Source organism: Dasypus novemcinctus, chromosome X (genome assembly GCF_030445035.2).
Source record: "Dasypus novemcinctus isolate mDasNov1 chromosome X, mDasNov1.1.hap2, whole genome shotgun sequence".
Classification (NCBI taxonomy): Eukaryota; Metazoa; Chordata; class Mammalia; order Cingulata; family Dasypodidae; genus Dasypus; species Dasypus novemcinctus.
The window spans coordinates 129,309,016-129,328,991 of NC_080704.1; the positions used below are offsets into that span (position 1 = coordinate 129,309,016).

General features: G+C 43.8%; 1 protein-coding gene across 1 annotated transcript; it reads left to right on the forward strand.

Annotated features, from left to right (window-relative positions):
• The first annotated feature begins 4,372 nt into the window (after nucleotides 1-4,372).
• On the forward strand, nucleotides 4,373-7,160 carry SLC25A5 (solute carrier family 25 member 5). Its single transcript, XM_023585846.3, has 4 exons — nucleotides 4,373-4,594; nucleotides 5,576-6,062; nucleotides 6,234-6,374; nucleotides 6,726-7,160. Exons 1-4 carry the CDS (start codon nucleotides 4,484-4,486, stop codon nucleotides 6,881-6,883), a joined length of 897 nt encoding a protein of 298 aa, XP_023441614.2. The 5' UTR covers nucleotides 4,373-4,483; the 3' UTR covers nucleotides 6,884-7,160.
• The last annotated feature ends 12,816 nt before the right edge of the window (nucleotides 7,161-19,976 follow it).

A 19,976-nucleotide genomic window follows, 5' to 3' on the forward strand; every position in this document is an offset into this window, starting at 1 on the left:
CAAGTGGGACTGCAACTCCCCCTAATGCATTGACTACCATTTTCTTAGTCCAATGCAAGACGCATTTTTGACATTGTCAACTGAGACTAACCTTTGAAGACCCTCAGTTTTTTTTTTTCACATGTGCTGCCATTAAGTTCTATCTCTTTGTCCTTAAATGTCTTGCACTAAATAGAGCATTAGAAAGTTTTATTGTGGTCCTTCCCATTTTATAAGCCTGGGTCTGTTCTGGACTTTAGACTTTATGACTCAGTCCCTAGAGATTTGTGATACTCTTTGGTCTTTGTCCTTGGAAGCCTAGCCCTGCTTCTGATTTTAAAATCTAAACTCACCAGAGAATAATCTATAAGGACACTTGAATTTATTAATTATCTCTTCCTTTTTAATTTATCATTGAAACTTTTACAAATTATACAGTTCTAAACTTGATGTTTGAAATCCCTCTCCCTCTTGAGATTCCTCTTGGTATTTGGCTAGGAGATCACACTTAATCTTTTCTCGGATCCTTTTGAAATTTACAATTCCCACCCCTGCCCCCCTGCAAAAAAAGGTTAGTTAACCTATCTGCTATATCCAACATTCTTTTGCTTGACAAATCCAGATGACACAGTCACGTTCCCCAAGATTCTTGCCACTTTCACTTTGCTAACCAAATTTTCCTTCTTTATTATCAGGATTAAGCCTGACCTAGCAATTTACCTTACTGCTTCGTCAGTCTTATGAGAGCTAGAGTTATCAGCCAGAGTCAAGAATTTACCAGATGTGTTGCTATTAGAATAATGAAACTACCAGCAGATTATTAGATACCTTATGTCTCTGATCATCATTTCTTATCTATGTGACAGCTTTATGAATTGCTATTCATATCTTTTTATCTATCTGGGCAGTCTCTTAAATACCTGCACAACTACAGTCACTTTTCATTCCTCATTTTTATTCTCACTGAATGCTTCCCACCCTCTGGCCAATAAGTTACTGGTTACACCTTCTTGATACACTATGACTTGTCCTCTCCGTCTATACGGCATCTCTGAACCAGGTTTACCCTTCCTTTTCCTGCTGCCAATCAGAAGTCCCATCCTACTAAGTCTGAATACCTATAGAACTGTGCTTTCCTTTTTGTATTAACATTTACATTCACTTCATTACCCGTATTCTGGGTGCTGGTACCTAGATATCGGAGGCCTTGCCTATCATTTCTGACTCTCTTTTCTTTTCCTGAAAAGAAAACAACCTTAGCTTGAGTTCCTCTTTCTCTATTATACTTGTATTCTACATAGCTTCCCGAAACATAGTTACTAACGTAACACAGAACCCCTGCTATGCCACTCTGGAGGAATTTGTTTTTAATGAGTTCACCAGGCATCTATATAGTCATCATCGTCAGTATTGTACTCTAGGGGAGTGGATGTGGCTCAAGCAATTGAGCTCCTACCTACCACACGGGAGGTCCCAAGTTCACTTCCCAGTGCCTCCTAAAGAAGACAAGCAAGACAACGAGCTGAAACAATGGACTGGCATGGCAAGCTGATGTAACAAGAGACACAGAAGGAAAACAAGGAGAGGCACAACAAAGCAGGGAGCGGAGGATCCCTGCCACGTGGGAGGCCCTGGGTTTGGTTCCCGGTGCCTCCTAAAAGGAAGGCGAGCACACAATGAACAGACAGCAAGCACAAACAAGGAGGGGGTGGGGAAAGATAAATACAATAAATCTTTTTTAAAAATATTACACCCTAGGCAAGCTGGTGTAGCTCAGTGCATAAGCACCTGCTTTGCAAGTACGAGGTCCCAGGTTCAATTCCTGGTACCTCCTGAAAAACACACATTTACACCCTATGTTCCTGGGAGCTTTCTTCTGGTGTCCTGTATTTTCTTAATATTATTTTTTTAACTTTCAGACTTATAAAAAAGTTACCAAACACAGTACAAAGAATTTCCATGTATCCTTTACTGAGCTTCTTCAAATGTTAACATTTTATATAACCAGAGTAACTAAAAATGGTATTGGTATTATACTATTAACTAATATACAGATCTTATTCAAATTTCACCAACTGTACCGCCAATGTCCTTTTTCTGGCCCAGGATCCAATCTGGGGACACATATTGTATTAAGTTGCCAAGTCTCCTTAGTCTCTCATCTTTGTCTTTCATGACCTTGACACTTTGGAGAACGTCTGACCCCTGGAAATGAACATAATAATAGGCTACTAGAAGAGCTCCAGCTCACTGTGGATGTAGAAAAAAAGTCATGCCTTTGAATGACCCATCTTGTATTTCCTCTTGAATATAACTACACTTGATACAACACCAAAGACTAAGGAGCAGTAAGTTCGATGTGACTGATCATCTTTCTGTGGAAAGAAAGAAACCTAACAGAAAACTAAATGTGGAAGCACTTAATTTTGGATTTCATTTTGAAATGGGTTGTAAAACCCACCTCCCTCCAAATAAACTGCCCCACAGAATTTTGCTTTAGCTGCTGCTTTTCTCACTAGTAGAAACTGAGGAATGCTATAACTTTCAAAACACATACTCTACCATTCTCTGAAACTGTAGGGTGAGGTCATTTGCTGCCTCCAGCTGCATCATTGTTATAATCCGTTAATGAGAAACATAGTAGCCTCTCACCTATACAGGTCAAAGATTTTCCTCCAAGAAGCATAGAGAGATTGAGAGATGATTATTAAGGGATAAAGCTTTTTTGCCTGTTTTTTTGTTTATCATTATCATTATATTATTGGAATAATGAAAATGCTCTAAGAGTGATTGAAGTGATGAATCCACAACTATTTAATTATACCAAATACCATGGATTGTACACTTTGGGTGGATTTATGCTTTGTTAATATGTATCAATAAAATTGATTTTTTAAAAAAAAGATTCCCTCCCCCCCTCCACCAAGATCAACAAAGGTAGATTCCAAGTTGCTCTTTGAAGATGTATGCTTTGTGCTCATCACTTTGGATTGATGGGGGTTCTTGGGAAGTTAACAAATTAGCAAAGTATGCTTTCAGAGGAAGGGCCTGACAATCCTGGAGGATCTCTAAATTTCTTTGGGTCCTTTAGGGATCAGATCTGGAGAAGGTGGGGAAGGGCAGGAAAGGAATATAAGGGATATGCCCACTGCCTTCAGCCTGCAAGGGTCTGCCAATATTTTGCCTTTGTGAATTCTGAAGACTGAGCACCTAGGGGTCAGCTACAGTTACAGTTTTCAGAAGTCACCCTTGTTTTTTGTAAACGTTGTTGTGATTATTTAAACATAGGATTTGAGATTACACTATCGGCTCCTGTTCTGAACCTAAAGAAGTGCACTCAAGCTAACAAGTAGGTTTTTAAGGGCTTGTATGGGAAGTGCTTACAAAATGCAGACTAATGGGGCTCATTAAACACTTGCACATCAGTCTTATTCTATGGATTCCTCTAAACCTTGCTGGAGTTGAGGAATCTACCAGGTCCAAGAGTGCTGTACCTGGAGTCCAGGGAGTCACCTGCCAACCTAGTTCTCAGTCTCAACCCTCTGGGTACAACCACTTTATTTCTTCACCCTCAGCCCAGTCCTTTTATTCCCCTGAGTAATTCCCGGCAAGATCTTTATTAAACTGTATTTGCAAATAGGGGTCTGGCTCAGGCTGAGTGTTCCCCTCAGCTGTCCCACCAATTTCCTCTGGCTCCACTGGCAAATCTCCAGGGCAGGGCTACGACTAGGGTGAGGAGAATGAGGTACCCTCCTTGGCGTAAACTTGAAGGTGGTGCCACACAACTCAGTAAGCAAGATAAATTCTTTGTAATGTACTATTTTCAAGAGGCAAAATTACTGCGGAAAATCCACGATGAACAAATTTTCCAAAGTTCCGACCTGCGCTTGGACGGCCCAGCCTCACTTGCCTCATCCTAATCCCAGCCCTGGGATTCCAAAGAAACCTTAATTTAAAAAAAGAAAGAAAGAAAGAAAAGGTGACCGGCCCGCGGTCATAGTTCGCCTATTTGAAATTGACAAAGACTGCATCAAAATATTCCTTAACTTGGTGACTGAGTTTTGGGGGCACGTCCTTAAATATTGTGCCCTGGGCGAGGACCTCACTCGCCTCACTCTAGTCCCCGCCCAGCTCCAGGGGTTTGGGTCCGGGCTCGGTCCCACAGTGACCTCACCCTCCCCACCCCGGGATCCAGCGTCAAGGTCCTGGGTACTCCCCGGGCCGCCCCTTCCCCCTGCCAGGTCAGGGGCTGCCGGGCGAGCCCGGGCGGCGGGGCTGGAGCCGAGCGACTCCGCCCTCCGCGCGCGGAGCCACTCAGCGGCACAGCTGCCCCCCGCGCCTGGGCTCGGTGGCCCGCCCCGCCCCGCCCCCGACGCTGGCCGCCTCGGCTCCGCTCCCTCTATATAAATCGGCCATTTGCTCCGCTCCGCCCCAGAGCCCGGGAGTAGTCAAAGCCGGTTCTCGGTCCCTTTCGGCACCCGCCCGCCTCCTTCTTCCTCTCAACATGACAGATGCCGCTGTGTCCTTCGCCAAGGACTTCCTGGCAGGTGGAGTGGCCGCGGCCATCTCCAAGACCGCGGTAGCGCCCATTGAGCGAGTCAAGCTGCTGCTGCAGGTATGGCCTGTGGGCTCCAAAAGCCCGCCTAGGAAGTGGGGATCCCGCAGAGGTGGGGGTGGGGATCCCTCGGGGTGGGGGAGGGGGCTAACTCTTGAGACAAGTCCGGGGAAGAGGCAGGGTGGGGACGCGGGTGGCGGCAGAGTCGGACCACAAGGCAGACTTGCGGGAGGTCCTCTGGTGACCCGAAGTTCGGCGTCTAGGAAGGGGTCGGGGGCATCCCAGGGGCATCCGGGAGGTAGGCAACTCGGATGGAGCGAGCCGGGAGCGGCGGGTGCCGCGGGCCTTAGGGGTTCAAGGGCGCAGTCTGAAGGCCAGCGCTAGAAAGAAGAACGCCGGGGCCTTCCCGAAGACCTCAAGGTCGCGGCAAGGAGAGCCTGGCGGAGGCCGTGCCGGGGCCGGCCGAACGGCCGCGCCGCCGGGGGGACGCGCTCAAACCTCGCCGGGCCGGAAGCGGGTGCCGGGAAGCGCGTCTACGGGCTACGTCTGTCCCTGCCGCGCAGCCGCTGCCGCCGCGGTCGCCCGCCCGCCTGTCTGCCTGCGCGGCGCGGCGCGACTCTCCCGCTTCGGCTCTAGGGGGCGCTCCCGGACGAGCGCAGGGCGGCTGGGTCACCTCTAGGAGAGGAGTAGGGGCGGAGCGGGAAGGGTGGCAGCTCCTGAGACCTGGGGCGGAGGCCTTGGTGACCAAGGTGACTGCGCCCTAAGTTGGACTCGCCCTCCTTGAAACTTGGGTCTGAGGCAATGACCTTTTTCCCGGGCGTAAAGGTCGCGGTGTGCTTGAGTGTGCCTCCTCCCCACACAAAGGTGTTAATGGCTTGGGTCATCTCTTCCACCTGGGACAGCTTCACAGGGTTAGGAGGGGTCCCGCCAGCGAGGATGCGGAAGACTGGGTGTGCTGGGAGGGAGGAACTAACCTTTAGGGACCCTTTTCCCCTTTTACTCTGTTTTAACTGTCCCTTTTGGCCTCCTTCCTCTTGTCAGGTGCAGCACGCCAGCAAGCAAATCACCGCAGATAAGCAGTACAAGGGCATCATAGACTGTGTGGTTCGTATCCCCAAAGAGCAGGGAGTCCTGTCCTTCTGGCGCGGTAACCTGGCCAATGTCATCAGATACTTCCCCACCCAGGCGCTCAACTTTGCCTTCAAAGATAAATACAAGCAGATCTTCCTGGGTGGCGTCGATAAGAGGACCCAGTTCTGGCGCTACTTTGCAGGGAATCTGGCATCTGGTGGTGCCGCCGGGGCTACGTCCTTGTGTTTCGTGTACCCTCTCGATTTTGCCCGTACCCGTCTAGCAGCGGATGTGGGGAAAGCCGGAGCGGAAAGGGAATTCAGAGGCCTCGGTGACTGCCTGGTTAAAATCTACAGATCCGATGGGATTAAGGGCCTGTACCAAGGCTTTAATGTGTCGGTACAGGGTATCATCATCTACCGAGCTGCCTATTTCGGTATCTATGACACCGCGAAGGGTAAGTTTGCTAAATGCTTTGATGCTGTGTTCTTGCGAGACCATTTAAAGGATCATTATGCCGACCTTAACTGCCACAGGAAGCCAGGGGGGAGATGTGTTGGGGATGGGAAAAACGGCAAGTCCTTGAAACTCTGCTTTTTGGTCAAAATGTCTCCTTTCTCATTCTCAGGAATGCTTCCAGATCCCAAGAATACTCACATCTTCATCAGCTGGATGATTGCACAGTCCGTCACGGCTGTGGCTGGGTTGACTTCCTATCCATTTGACACTGTCCGTCGCCGCATGATGATGCAGTCAGGGCGTAAAGGAAGTAAGTTCCTCTCGAGTAGTAGCTCATCAAGGACTGGGCATGGGGCAAGCTCTGGCCACAAACTGGAGATGACTGACTTTTAAAATGGCAGTCTGTTCAGTCTTGGGATGGAACAGATAGCATCTGTGTCTGCTGCACAGCTGCCTTTGAGTGGGCCCGTTCAATGACTATGGATGAGGGTACCTTACTAAGTGGTATTAATATTTCAGTATTGGCCACACTAACATGTAAATGTTTGGTTTAAAAAAAAACACATTAGCTTTTAGAGAGGTGGGGCTTCTGTTCTTGTCTGGTACATCATAGGACATTCGTTGACTTTGGACACCAACTCTGTGTCTTTATTCCTTGCAGCTGATATCATGTACAAAGGCACGCTCGACTGCTGGAGGAAGATTGCTCGTGATGAAGGATCCAAAGCTTTTTTCAAGGGTGCATGGTCCAATGTTCTCAGAGGCATGGGTGGTGCTTTTGTGCTTGTCTTATATGATGAAATCAAGAAGTTCACATAAGTTATTTTTTAGTGCATCTACCCCCCTACCCCGTGAACTGGCATGTTGTATTATATAACATATCTTGTGCATTCTCAACAGACAGTTGGCTGTCTATTTATCAATGGCAACTATCTACTGGTTGAAAATGGGAAGCAATAATATTCATCTGACCAGTTTTCTCTTAAAGCCATTTCCATGATGATGATGATAATGATGATGATGGGACTCAATTATATTTTTTATTTTAGTCATTCCTAATAAATTTGAAGAAATAAAAATATCAAATACAATTTTGCTTGCTTGCCATTGTGTGTGTGTGTTTTTGCATTCTTAGTAAAGGCTACAACTATATGCATAAACCTCTACTGAGATGAAGAGCTTTCTTCAAAACCAATCTTTCAGCCCATCCATTTGTCAAAATAATAGCATTTCCAATACATTAGAAAGATGAAATCCAGGCCCAGTGCATCCAGAAAACTGGCCCATTGCCTTTGGACTGTCATAGCAGAATGAGCTGTCTCCAAAATGTGCAGTGTCCCCCTCCCCTTCCTAGTCCTGTGGTAACTAACGAAAAAATAATAGGCTGTATTGATAAAATAGTAGTTACCAGTTTTCCTCAGGTGCCATCCTTCATCCATCTTCAAGCCATTTTTATTTAATCCCATTCAAAGCCGAGAATTGGAGCTGGCACAGTTAACATAGTGCTGTTGAAGAATCTGAAGGAAGCTAGACAACTGCCACCACCTCAAAATGCACCTTACAAAGAGGAAATGCAGCAGCTGCATCTTGCCTAATGGGATAACAATTAGCCCAGTCGATGGAGGACGTGAATGGATAAGCCCTTGCTCGGGATCCATGTGAGAATGTGTTTGCAATTTCTGTAGCTCGCTCGGAAATCCAGTGGCTTTTTCCTGTACCATGAGGCTTATATAAAGAGAAAAGCACCCTTCCTGTCAAGCCATGGCACTAAAACCAGAAAATGGATAGGTGAGCCAGGTGCACAGGGAAAACTCATCCCTAAGGAACAACCACCCCCACGCTGGCATATACATAAGGGCTGTTCACAGATGGCCTGTGTGCCATGCTGGAACGCGCCCAGGAGATCTCTTGAGTCCTAGAAGCTTTTCCATGTGGCCCCCAGCCAAGTAAGAGTCGTGGCCTAACTTGGTGAAGAACTCTGTTTTGGTGTCATACCAGCCTAATTACGAAAAAACTCACATTGGAGTGGCTTACTAGATGCCAGGCATCATACTTCATTGCTCTGCATACTTAAGCCTCACTCGCAAAACCCCTAGACAATATGGCTGGCGTTATTATATCCCCATTCAAAATCTGGGCCCTGCCACCTACTAGCAGTGCTGTATATCCTTGGGCAGATTACTTAATTTCTCTAAGCCTCAGTTTTCCTTATCTATAAAATGAAGACACTAATAATGCCTGCCTCAGAGAGTTATTGCCAAGGCTTAAATAATTCATGCCAAGTGTCTTAGTTTGCCAAAGGGCTGCCAATGCAAAGTACCAAAATTGGGCTGGCTTTTATAATAAGGCTCTTATTTAGGGTAAAAGCTTACAGTTACAAGGCCATAAAATGTCCATATCAAAGCACCAACAGAGATGCTTTCTCACCAAGGTCAGCTACTGATGATCCTGGCATCCTGCCACATGGCGATCGGGCATATGGCAGGCCTCGTCTCCTCCTGACTGCTCCATGGGCCCAGACTCTTGGGGGTTTCATACTTAAGCTTTAGCTGCTAGCGAATCTTCGAGTCCTCTCCCCCACAGCAGGGTCAAAATGGCAGCTCCCTTTCTCTCTGTGTCTCAGTTTATATAAGACCCAGCAAGAGAGCAAAGACTCAACCTGAGTCAAGCCTCATTGACACAATCCAAGCAAAAGGATCTCATAGAGTTGATAGGTATATGTCCAAAACACTTAAATCTTTGGGCTTTCCATGTGCCAATCAGGCCCTGAAACTCAACAGAGTTGCAACACCTACTCACCAGTTCATTGGACTCACCCAGGACACTAACAAGAAGGTGCTGATGGACAATGACCATCCCAAGGAACAGAGAGTGTCTGCAACTGCAAACGAGAGTCCAATCCATCTGTCCCATGGGATCTAAGCCACCTCTCAATTAGAGGTGGAGTGGGCTTCACCATCCCAGAATCTTCAGAATTGGAGAATGACCAATGGACTAGAGTAGACTTACTGGTGTGCTACTATAGACTTATTGTGATTCTAGCAATGGAAGAACTTATATCATTGATGTGGAAGCAGTGGCCACTGAAGGTTCTGAGGGGAGGGAGAGGGAAAAACAGGTATAACATGGGGGCATTTTCAGGACTTGGGAATTATCCTAAATGGTATAGCAATGACAGATACAGGTCATTATATATCTTCTCATAACTTATAAAATTTAATAACTTATAAGTTATTTAACAAAAGGAATATAAAAATTATCTTATTTTTATATTCCTTTTTGCAGGAAAGAGTGCAAACTACAATGTAAACTATAATCCATGCTTAGTGGCAATGCTCGAAAATGTGTTCATCAATTGCAACGAATGTACCACCCTAATGAAGGATGTTGTTAATGTGGGAAAGTGTGGGAGAGGTAGGGAGCGGGCCATAAGTGAAGCCCCTATATTTTGTATGTAATATTGATTCAATCTAAGGATCTTTTAAAAAATAAAAAAGTACGTAAAAAAACTAATAAGCCAACATTGGTACACTAAAAAAAAAAGATTAATTTACAAACATAATCGTTCTCCTTTTCTCTCTTTGGGATTCACAAAAACCTCAAATTATCACAGCTATTATACTAAAAGCTATTAATTGTACACCTTGGATGGATTGTATGGTATGTGAGCATATTGCAATAAAACTGCTTTTTAAAAAAGGTAGTCTCGGACAACCAGCAAGACAGCAGTGGCCTAAGGAGCATCTAGAGTCAGCTCCTGCTACAGGGCAGTTAGCAAACACTCAAGCTCTCTGGAGCTAGCTGAAGCACCTGTTTGGGGGCTCCAGGAGACCAGAAGAGCATCCTGCAACATCCTTGAAGGAGTAGAAAGAGGAGCCCACCCGTCTGCAGAGAAGACTCATAAGTAGAGCGCTCCACACCCCAGAGGCCAGTGCCCATCCTCCTCTGGAGGCACAAGCCGCCTTGGGAGCTGTTCTGCGGCTGGAATTGAAAGCTCCATTTCCCAAAAACGGGAGAGGAAGAGATGGTTGGGCACCAACTTCAGCTAACGATGAGTAAATCTAGTGGGCTACAGTATAATCCTGAGAACAGCTAAAGTTTGAGACTGTCCAAGTCAGAAAAAGGCCAGGAGCTGCCATCTTAACTCCATGCTTGGCACAAGGGGAAGCGGGGTGGATTGAGAATCCCAGTGCTGGTGGAGACCAGCTTCTTTCCATCCAGGTCAGATTGCAGCTCTAGCCTAGGCCCCAGTGCCACCTCCAGCAGGGAGGAAGCAGCGGGGACCTGGCCAGCCTCTCCAGGAAATTACTGGTCAAGCCATGGACACCAGTGATTGTCCTACTCTGGCGGCACGCACCGCCCCAGGAGCTGTTCTGTGGCTGGAATTGGAAGCTCCATTTCCCAAAAACAGGGGAGGAGGAGACAGTTGGTTGCCAATTTCAACTACTGATTAGTAGACTCGGCTGGCTAAGAGATAACCCTGGGATCAGCTGGGGTATGAATCTGTCCAAGTAAGAAAGAGGCCAGTGGCTGCCATTTTGACTCTGCCCCCAGCCTGAGGGGAATCTGGGCTGACCAAAAATCTCAGTGATTGTAGGAACCAGTTTATTTCACCCAGTTTGGCCTGCAGCCCTACACTGGGCTTCAGTCCTGCCTCCAGCAGGCAGGAGGCTGATGAGCCCTGTACCAGCCTATCCAGATAATTGCAGGTACATTTGGCTGGCACACACTGAATAATCGGAAGTCTGCTGGGGCAACTGTGGTCATCTTGGACCTGCACGGCATAGATTGCTGCTTACACCTGCAGCTCCATCTTTGCCCCAGGCAGTGGAGAAAGGGGCATGGAGCTTCATCAGTCTCTCTGGGCAACTACAGTCTAGGCCTGCACGTGGATTATTCCACACAGCTGTGACTCTGTCCCTACCCCTGTCAAAGGAGAAAGTTGGGAGAAGCTTCATCGGTCCCTGGTGCAATGAGGGCAGCTTGAGCCTCCACAGCTTATAGCACCAATTACAACCTTGACTCCTACTGCACAATCAGCAAGGGAGAAAGGGCAGGAAGCCCTAAACTAAAGAGAAAAACTGTACCCAGAATAAATACTCTAGTAAGCCAGATGCCAAGACACCAACAAAAAATTATAATCCATTAAAAGAAACAGGAAGCTATGACCCAGTTAAAGGAAAAAGATAAACCTCCAGATGACATAACGAGTTGAGACAAGTAATCATAGATGTTCAAACAAATCTCTGTAATAAATTCAATGAGATGGCTAAAGAGAGTAAGGATATTAAGAAGACACTGGATGAGCACAAAGAAGAATTTGAAAGCATACATAGAAAAATAGCAGATCTTATAGGAACGAAAGGCACAATAGGGCGGCGGACTTGGCCCAGTGGTTAGGGCATCCGTCTACCACATGGGAGGCCCGCAGTTCAAACCCCAGTCCTCCTTGACCCATGTGGAGCTGGCCCATGTGCAGTGCTGATGCGTGCAAAGAGTGCCCTGCCACGCAGGGGTGGCCCCGGCGTAGGGGAGCCCCATGCGCAAGGAGTGCGCCCCGTAAGGGGAGCTGCCCAGCGTGCAAGACAAAGTGCAGCCTGCCCAGGAATGGCGCCACCCACACAGAGAGCTGACACAGCAAGATGACACAACAAAAAGAGACATAGATTCTCATGCCACTGACAACAACAGAAGCGGACAAAGAAGACTCAGCAAACAGACACAGAGAACAGACAACTGGGGTCGGGGGGAAGGGAGAGAAATAAATAAATCTTAAAAAAAAAAAAAGAAAGGCACAATAAATGAAATTAAAAAAACATTGGGATCATATAATAGATTTGAGGAGACAGAAGAAAGGATTAGTGAGCTTGAAGAAATGCTTCTGAAAGTGAACATACAAGAGAACAGATGAAGAAAAGAATGGAAAAAAATTGAACAAGGTCTCGGAACTAAATGACGGCAAAAGATGTGCAAACATACGTGTCATGGGTGTCCCAGAAGGAGAAGAGAAGGGAAAAAGGGCAGAAGGAATGTTTGAAGAAATAATGGTAGAAAATTTCCCAACCCTATTGAAGGACATAGATATCCATGTCCAAGAAGCACAACATACTCCCATCTGAAAAAAATCCAAATAGACCAACTCTGAGACACAAACTCATTAGAATGTCAGACGCCAAAGAAAAAGAGAGAATTCTGAGAACAGCAAGAGAAAAGCAATGCATAATGTATAAGGGGTACTAAATAAGATTAAGTGCTGATTTCTCACCAGAAACCATGGAGGCAAGAAGACAGTGGTCTGATATATTTAAAATACTACGAGAGAAAAACTTCCATCCAAGAATCTTACATCCAGCAAGACTGTCTTTCAAAAATGAGGGCAAGATTGATTAGAATATTCACAGATAAACAGAAACTGAGAGAATTTCTAAGCAAGAGACCAGATTTTCAGGAAATACTAAAGGGTGTGTTAGAGCCTGAAAAGAAAAGACAGGAGAGAGAGGCCTGGAAGAGAGTCTAGAAATGAAGATTATTTCAATAAATGTAACTAAATGTGTCAAAAGAGTGGGGAAAATAGAATATGACAGATAAAACTCAAATAGGACAGATAAAACTCAAATAGGACAGATAAAACTCAAACTTAACCAATGATGGAAAAGCACTTGTATTCAGAAAACTACAACTCAATGTTAAAAGAAATTTTAAAAGGCCTAAGTAACCAGAAGAACATTCCATGCGCATGGATTGGAAGACTAAATATCATTAAGATGTCAATTCTACTCAGATTGATATACAGATTCAATGCAATCCCGATAAAAATTCCAGCAGCATTAAAAAAATTGAAAACACAATCATCAAATTTATTTGGAAGAATAAAGGGTCCTGAATAGTCAGAAACATCATAAAAACGAAAAGTGAACCCTCATTTCCAGACTTTAACTCATATTACTAAGCTATAGTGGTAAAAACAGCATGGTAATGGCATAAAGACAGACATATAGACCAATGGAACCAAATTTATGTGTTTAGTAGTAATAGTATAATATTCTTGCATCTATGTGAAAGATGTACTGTGTTGATAATGAGGCAGTATCGAAAATGTGAGCCAAATATACACAATGGACATGGTAACAATCAGATAATATTATTATTGTAGCAAATGTTCCACCACAGTGTGGTGTGGTGATGGAGGGATGTTGTCTGGGGGTTCTGCACATGTGCATGATTGTTTTATAAGTTTACAACTTGTGTCATAAAAATATATTTAAAAATCATTATAGGGTGGGTTGGGGGAAAAACACACCAATGTAAGATAAGGACTATATTCAGTAGTAAGATTTTGACAATATTCTTTCATAACTTGGTAACAAACACCTCATCACAATGCAAGGTGTTGGTGGAAGGTCAATGTATGGGACCCCTGTATGATGTTATGCATGTTTGCTTTGTAAGTTCACAACTTTTACTATACACTTAATTGTTTATGTATGTTCCTATATAAATAATATAAAGCTAATAATAATAGGGTTGGTTAGGGGAAAAATACTTTGGTTAGTCGTAATATTTAGACAATGCTATTTGACCATTAGTTAAAAAGGTTTAACAACAATGCAAGTTATTGGTGGTAGGGTAAGTTATGAGGGCCCTGTATGATGTTATATATGTTTGTTTTGTAAGTTCACAACTATTATTATACACTTATTGCTTATGTATGAGTGATACTTCAATAAATTAATTTTTTTGAAAAAAAGGAGGGAGAGATTAAGACATATCCAGAAAAACAAAAGTTGAGGGAGTTCATCACCACTAGACTGGCCCTACAACCGATGCTAAAGAGAGTTCTGGAGGTTGAAAGTAAATGATATTCGACAATAGATTGAAGCCACATGAAGAAATAAAGATCTCTGGTGAGGATAATGACATGGGTAAATACAAGTGCCAGTACTTCTGTATTTTTGGTTTATAACTCTAATTTTCACTTCTTACAGGATCTAAAAGGCAAATCCATAAAATGTATTGATAAAACAGTGGTTTTGAAGTCATAATGTATAAACACATAATTTGTGACAAGATCTCTATGAATGTGGGTGAACAGATGGTATAAGAATATAATTTGTGGATACTGTTGCCATTAAGTCGGTATTAAAGCACATAAGATTATTATAGATATAGTGTGTTCAATTTGAGCCCCATGGTAACTACAAAGAAAATAGTGTAGAATATATAAGGTCATAGAGACAGAAATTAAGAGTACAGTTTAGGAGGGGTGGGTGCAGTGGGGAATGGGGAGTTTAATGCATAATTGGTACAGGAAAAGTTTTATTAATGGACGGTGGTGAGAGTACCACAATGTTGTGGATGTGATTAATCCCATTGAATGGTGAGTTTAGGAGTGATTGAGATGGGAAAGTTTATGTTGTATATGTGTTCCTACAATAAGAAAGAAAGAAAGAAAAATCTACTAAAGAGATGAGACAATGGTAATTAAATGCAATACATGACCCTGGATGGGGTCTAGCAAGGGAAGAGAATAAGCCAAAGGGATATCATCAGGATATATGAAAAAGTTGGAATATAGACTATAAGCTTTATATTAAGGTTAAATTTCTTGAACTTGAAAAGTGCCCTTAAGGTAGTTACATAAGTGAATATCCTTGCTCTTAGAAAACATACATGGCAGTATTCAAGGAGCATGTTGCATACAATCTATACTCACGTGTTCAGAAAATGGATAGAAGATAGAATGATATGGCAAATGTGAAAATTGGTGGATCTGAGTATCTGCAAGGGTAGAGGTATGTCAGACTTTTCCATATGGGGTTTGTATTGTTTTTGTAACTGTCCTGTGAGTTTGAAAGTTTTCCAAATAAAATAAAAAAACAAAGGGGGGGGGGCTCTCACAGTGGAGTTTTTGTGCCTCAAGTGGTTGAGGGCCTGTTTCCTACATGTGAGGTCCCAGGTGTGGTTCCATTGCCTTCTGAAAAACAACAACAAGCAAAACAAAGGAAAAAACCAACTCAGGGGAGGCGATGTGTCTCAGTGGTTGAGCACCATCTTCCCACATATGAGGTCCCAGGTTCAATACCTGGCCCCCTGTACTTCAAAAAATAAAAGGGTGTCTCACACCCACAGCAATGGATTAGTTCAGAAACATAATCTTTTTCTTTTTGGAATTCATAAATGAACTTCAAACTGTCACACTCCACCCTCTGAATCCCAAAAAGACATGTTCTTTCCATATGCAAAATACATTCATTACTTCACCTATTTTAAAAACCTTAAGTCATTGGGGTAGCAATGCTAAGTACAAAATCTCATAAAAATCAGTTACAGAAATGCAATCTCTCTTGGGTCAAAATTCCCCTCTGGCTGTAGACCTGTGAAACTTAGAAAACAAGTTATCCGCTTCCAATATACAAAGGAGAGACAGACATAGGATAAACATTTGTGTTACCATAGTGAGAAATTGGGAAGGAAACAGGTCATGTATCCCAAACAGTTCCAAAAATCTGCACGGCATAGTCCATTAGATTTCACAGTCTGAGAGTCATGTGTAGAATTATGGTTTCTTCTCCTAGCCACCTCATGGAGGCCCATCCTTTCCACGGGCTTGTCCAGAAGCCATTTTCTCAGTTCCGCCCTCATTGAGCATCTGGGTGATGATCCAGGTCTATCACCAAGCATCTATTCTAGAACCTGTTATACCTATACAAGAAGCACTCCATAAATGGTCGTTACAAGCATAATTATTAGGAGGCAGTTAAGGTTTCAGGGTCTCTACAGTCAGAAGTATTTGGATTTAAATCCTGGCTCGGCTGCTTAGGAGTTGTATGATCTTGGACAAGTCACTTAATTTCCCCGAGCTCCAGTTCTCTCATCTGAAAAATAGGGAGAGATACTGCCAGCTGTGTTTCTTAGGACTTTTGTGATGGTGAAGATAAAGCATGCAGAGCAGTGCATATGATGCCTGGCATCTGGTAAGCCCTCCAATGTGAGTTGTGGGTTTGTTTTTTTGTTTGTTTGTTTTTAACAATTAGGCACTCATTTTTGTGGCTTGAAGTTTCACCAGAGTAGAGTACTGCCCAAGAATGAATTCAAGCCGGCTTTTCTTTTTCTCAAACAGCCTAGATAAACTATATAATGGAATTTGTTTTAGATATACTATGTGTGGAATTTATCTAAAAGAGACCTCAGCCTAGACCCTTTTCAGTTATAGATTTTGTTTCTGAAAGGGGACAACAGGCTTTCCACTTAGGGCTGCAACCCACAAAACAAGAGGACCCAAGTGCCCTTTATGGTTAGGACAATAGCTGTGGACTCACTGAGCTGGCAGCTATTAAAATAAACCTAGGACCAGGCATTAATGATCAGAAAGCAAGAAGTGGTGCCCTCTGCAACTGGGTGACTGGCACAGATGAGGGGTTTATTTTAGGGGTTTTGTGGTGTGTGTGTTGTTGTGTTTTTTTTGCATGTGAGGTTCTTTTTGTTATTCGTTTTATTCTTGTGGCTCAGTGATGTCTGAAATTTAATTTAAAGACAAAGTGGTTTTAATCTCTCCAAGCTGTGCAGGATAGTGCTATAGAATTCATTATGTCCATTATGCTCGTGTTAACACTGAGGGTACATAATCTTAGCAACACCCTAATTTATGTCATTGTTTTGTTATTATTCAATGCCTAGCAGGATCGGCAAAGCCCGAGTCCAGGTGAGAGAGAGAGAGAGAGAGAGAAAGAGAGAGAATACAGGTCAGCCTGTGCACAGCTGCGCCTGCTAGTGCAGGAGACCTCTGTACTCCGTCACTGGAGGCAGTGTGCTGCGGGCGCTTCGGACCTCCGGAGAAATAAAACAAGGGGAGTCTTCCCAGAGGGGCAGTTTTCGTGGCTGGTAAGTCACTTAAACCATTATTTTCACATTAAAGCAGATGCTGATAGGTTATAAAGTCTTAATGTACAATTCGAATGCTATTTTAAAAAACAAACTGCAATGAGTTTTGTTGTGTGTTGAGGATTGTATCTGGCACTGTCCCCAGACCTCTGGGGTGGGTGGGGGGTGAACCCATTCAATCTCCTCTCCCAGGGTAGATACTTTGCTAGAAAAATTTGAAAAGTACTGCCGTACTGCATAATAGATTATTTTCAAGTGTCACTGGTACTGGGGTAAATTTCAGTTCTCTCTTGAAGTTTGGAAGAAGAGTATTACTAGCCTATTTTTTTTTAATGTAGGTTTTTAATACAGTTAACATATGGCCATGGTAATAAAAGTCAAATAGTCCAGAAAAGATCTAGAATAAATGAAAAGTGAACCTTCTCCCAGCCTAGCCTCTCTTGTACCTAAAACCTTTCCACTAAAGAAATCATGCTTAACAGTTTCTTGTATATTCATCCAAAAAGAAGTAATTCATATTGTTGTCCTCGCAGCTGGTTTGTTTGATCTGAATGATATTGACCACCTGGATTCAAAATGGCATGGTTCTTTTTGAGTGGTGGCAGACTGTGGGATGCCAGGACTAACAGAAGCTGCCAGGAGACAAGAGGGCAGGGAGTGGGTAGTTTCTGGACTCAAAACAAGGATTTCTAAGTGTGGCCCCTTGATCAAAACCCTAAACTGGTATATTTCTTTGGGATTTTGCTTTGGTTGCTAAGTAACCTGTGGCAGGTCACTTCTAACATCAGAGCCTCAGTTTCCTCAGCCATTAAAAGGACAGATGTTGGGGGGAGAAGACAAACTCTACAGTCCATTTCAGTTTAGATGGTCTCTGGGCTTCATCATTTTTACAGAAAGCAAAATCAGTGAAAGGACTGGGATTAGGTGATTTAGTCATTCCAGAGCACATTTTTAAATGTATAACACAATTGTAACTGAATAGTCTCTGACTCAGAGCAGTCATTTGCAGACTGTGTGGGTGGGTTGGCGTTGGCAAGTGAAATTACAAATGTAAAGATTTACATTAATTTGGAGACCACAAAGCGGAGCAACAAAATTACCGTTTGGGTTTGGGGTCAAAGGTGATCTGATTTACCTCAAAATAATTAACATCTGTCCTCTCAAAGCCTCATCTTATTATGTGTAATGTGCACTTCGGTATGCAGGTTGAGATTTACTTGAGCAACAAATATCGGACGCTGCCATTTCTGGATGCAAAACCGCCTTCTGTTCCACTCAAAATGTTTGGAGGAGCTTTCCTATCATTTCAGCCATTATTTGCTTTATGTGCAGGTGAACGTGGTCAGATGCATGGTCCTCTTCTTAGCCAAAGGCTTAAAAGAGCTTCGGTATCCCAGCAACAAATAAACAGCGTTGAAGTGACGGATTGGGCAATTGTTTTCAGGGGACCCTGTTCAGAGACAAAACTGAGTTAAATCAAGGGAATCTATTAATCCGTGGCTTTTCCATAACTGTCAATGAAGAGGACGATACAAGAGGGGCTTTAATCTGATGGCGAGCATTGATTCTAGGGTTTCATTTCCTTGGGCAACTTTGGTAACGCCGAGAAGTAATCTCTACACTGCCGAGATTTAAGAGGAACTGCTGCATCTGATCACGACACATTTCTTGGTCTCTACTCCCAGAATGGAGATAGCTGTGGTCGCAAAGGCATAACCAGAGCAAAGTCATTGCTAAATAGTGATTGACAGATCAACTTCTGGGGGTCTCGTGTTTGCTCAGTTAGAAGTGGTTGGGATTAAAAAGGAAAACTCTTCCGTCTAAATGAGCTCCCATTGCCCTTCTGGGCAATGAGTCTCTACTCATTGTGGACAGAGTCAGATACCCTGTGAAGCTGATGATGCTTCAGCTTTGAAGCCACCCCATGCATGGACCCCTCCCAAGCCCTGGGAGGGGTCCAAGCAATGTATTCACTTGGTCATATGGTTTTGTAAAATTTTCCGAAGTAAATCATGTATGTGTGCGATTTTAAGGGGCCCCCAAATTACATAAGCTGATAACCCCACAAAACCTACCTAGCTCATGAAACCAGAGTAGGTGAAGGGATTTGGGGCCAGCCCTGCATTTCAGTACTTCCTTCCCACTTGCTCTCACCCAGAGCTGAGCACCCTGCTCCCCGTCTTTCCACTCTGTACTTGTGAGAATCTTTGGTGCTGGAGGTCTCATTTTCAAAAACCAAATTGACAACCACCCAACTTTTACTTAACTGCTTTCTGCCTCAGTTTCCCCACATGGACTATGGGGATAACAGTAGTACCTACCTCATAGGGATGATGTGATGGTGACAGAAGTGATTAGTGTGAGTAAAGTGCTGAGAACAATGCCTGGTCTCTTGCTTTAGACAATTCAGCTATTATTATGACTGTTATTGTTTTACCGAAAGGCTTTAAATTATGCTCATTGCATTCACAGCAGGCTGGCATACTGGACTGATCCCTGAACTACAGCTTTTCTAAAACAGCCTCAAGAAGAAGCTACGTGTGCTAATAGAAAGTGAATGAAGGAGAGAGAGAGAGGAGAGAGAGAGAGAGAATAGAATTATTCTGGAATGGACTGAATAGGAAGATGTGGTTCTAATGATAATCCTGCATTCTAACACAGAGCACTTATTACAACACTGATTAGGAAAGGGAGCAAAGGCCAAAAAGAATTCCATCCTGCCTCACACCCAGTTCCCACTGCCCTGCTGGCCCATGGGGCACCCCTCCCAGCTCCCTTTGCTCTTGTAGTATTTCAAGGAATCCATGAGTTTCCAGTCTGATTACTCAACCCTGTGACTTCACTCCCTGGGGAAAGAAGTTGCTGGGAAGGGACAATGTACGGAGAACTTTAAAAGCACAAGCTTTCCTTTCACCTTTGTGATTAGGGTTCAGGAGTCCCCTTATTATTAAAAAAAAAAAAATCGAGCATTGAAATGAGTTTACCTTAGAAGTGAAAGGCAGGGGGTAAAGGTGCCTGGGCTTCTGGGTAA